Source organism: Arachis ipaensis, chromosome B02, assembly GCF_000816755.2.
Source record: "Arachis ipaensis cultivar K30076 chromosome B02, Araip1.1, whole genome shotgun sequence".
Classification (NCBI taxonomy): domain Eukaryota; kingdom Viridiplantae; phylum Streptophyta; class Magnoliopsida; order Fabales; family Fabaceae; genus Arachis; species Arachis ipaensis.
Window position 1 is genome coordinate 13,996,211 of NC_029786.2, and position 2,676 is coordinate 13,998,886.

Genomic DNA, 2,676 nt, shown 5'->3' on the forward strand with positions numbered 1-2,676 from the left:
TTAAAAAAAAAAAAAAAAAAAAAAAAAGAAGAAGAAGAAGCTCTAATCATACAATTGAAGATTTAACAGATTTTCTTGTGTCCTTGAGTGTAGGTAAGAGCTAATTACAATTTTCTGTCTTTTCTGTTTGGCAATAATCTGTGTGTCCTGGCTTGGATTACATTATTCTAAGAACTATTGCTTCACAATTTTTTCTCTGTATCCACATTAATAATATGCAACTACTGTTGAAGATTGAACACTCTCAATCAAATTCAGAAGTCACAAATGATTGGGTTCATAACAGCACCACACGTCCACACCTAATCATTCAACTAATAATAATATATCTTTTAACTGTATCATCATCATTGTGTGTCAATTTTAATTAAATATTGAATTCTATAATATTCATTAGGTGATGACTCATCATTATGTTCCTAACAAAGCCTTCCATTATTTGATATATATCTTTAATAATTTGTCTTCTGGACACTGCTTTTTTCATGTGAGAATGTGAGATTATTATTTTGGTTTTATGAATAATTATCTAATTAATTTAGCTAATCATTTTAAAATTAGTTACAATAACAACAATAAGGACCATTTTTAAATTAATTTAATAAACCAGCAGAACTCTGACCTTTAATTTGTTAAATTTATTTATTTATTTTAAAGTTGAAGTATATATGAACAACAAAGCTATGTAAAAATAGTTTAGAATTAATGAAATATATGTTATGATGAATCTGGGAGAAGATTAATGAGATTATTGATGACTATTTCCTAACAGAATATATATAAGTAAAAAGCCTACATATATAGAAGAACAAATACCAATAATTTCTTATTTTTTTATTCTTTTCTCTTTTGAAAAAAGAAATTATCATTGAAATCCAATTCATCTATTCATCATATCAATATCAACAGAGTAAGCAACATATGAAATGTAATTAATAAGGAGTTGAAAAGATTCATATGTAGAACCTGGAAGCTTTGCAATTACCAATTTATCCTTCATATGCATAGTAGTGCATACCCTTTTTGTGTAATCCTTCTTCAATCTTGAATTTTGCCGCAGGAGACCATTTTTCTATACACTTGAAATGAAGAAGAAGATAATACGAATCCGACTATAATAGCTGAGGGGAATGAAGCCTGGTCCGAAATCACTTTTCATCCTGCCTTATCATATTCGAGATGATGAATGATTTCGAACCAGACAACATTCCCCTCAACCTCTTTGTTTTCCATGTATGTATGGCAGTCAGAAGAAAAGATTGGAAGAGAGAGAGAGCAAAAGAAGATTAGGAGAGAGAGAGAGAGTGATGGCTAAAGCTTTTGATATGTCCATGCATTATTTTTCATGGGTTCTTATTATATAATTTATATATACGCCAGATCCCATCTAGACCGTATTTAACCGACCATCTCGCTATATAATTAGATACGAGGAGTGTTAGGGCGCCAGTAATTTTTGTGATTTATAGTCATTAAATAGCCATTAATAATATTTTTAATGATATAAAATTTTATTTAATAATATAAAATTATTTTTTTTATAATTAATTAACCAAATTTTAATAAAAATATTGATTTCCTAAATTTTTTCTAATATATATATATATTCTATGTACTAATAAGGAGATCCTTTCTTTGGTCACATGATTTGTGAGTCCACTTTCTACACTGCTCCTAACTTGCTTTTCACACGTAGGATTTTGCTTGTTTATTTAATAGTAAAATTATTAAAGTTGTCTCCATCTCATATATATTAGAAAATTAGTTGTCTCTTTGAACAAGTTAAAGTTTCTTCTGCATGTTACTAATTTACAAATCAACTATTCTTGTACCAATGAACGCATACCTAATTGACGGTGGATTATACTAGTTTAACTAGAGATTATTTTTTTCCCAACTATTTTCAAAAATTAGAAGATAAATCACATTATGTTATGTATTGTTGTATGATGAATCTAACTATGCACTCTATGCATGCAATAAATCTCTCTTTGTATATTTTATTTGAATAAGAAATATTATATATATTTGAAGGGAGTTATAAGTTTGTCACTCATAAAATATATGCTATAGAACTTGAAAAAATACCCTTAATATATATAAAATACATGTTTCGAAAATACTACACAAAAACAATTGTTATTGCATTAACAATTGTTATTGCATTGTTTCCATTTCATGCATAAATTAAAAAAAAAATACATAGAGACTAATTTGTAGTTTTTTGTGTATATAACATTTTTTTTTGAATATATCGGAAAACAAAATATTATGGACATACAAAAAATTAACCACTAAATTAAATTAGCATTATGTGTTTGTGTATAAATGCATATGATATATATTTAAATTATTTTTTATGTGCGCCGTAAATTTTAACATATATCTTATATAAATGACCAATTTCATAATTGATTGGTTGATATGAGAGAGAAAATTATATTCAATATTCAATTACTTTTTTTTTACCTGAGTTACTAGTTAGATTCCTAATAATAAATTTAGATACCTATAATAACGACCAGAAAAAGAAACTAGACAAATATTAACTTAAAAAATACTATATGTATATTAGATATTAGTTATCAAATCAATCATTATGTATTTATGTATAAATATATATGTTATTTAATTTATTTTAATATATATATTTTATATTTAAATATTATTTTATGT

General features: G+C 25.7%; 1 protein-coding gene across 9 annotated transcripts in view; it reads right to left on the minus strand.

Moving 5' to 3' along the window:
- LOC107626907 (probable aquaporin NIP7-1) overlaps positions 1-1,328 on the minus strand; it is a 24,619-nt gene extending 23,291 nt beyond the window's left edge. For 5 of the 9 annotated variants that reach the window (XM_021115538.1, XM_021115540.1, XM_021115537.1 and 2 more), the window contains exon 1: positions 986-1,328. In XM_021115538.1, the coding sequence (XP_020971197.1) occupies positions 986-1,006 (21 nt within the window). In that variant the 5' untranslated portion in view covers positions 1,007-1,328. Of the gene's footprint in view, positions 1-966 lie in introns of all 9 variants that reach the window. The other 4 variants (XM_021115542.1, XM_021115539.1, XM_016329800.2 and 1 more) reach the window with 1 other exon arrangement.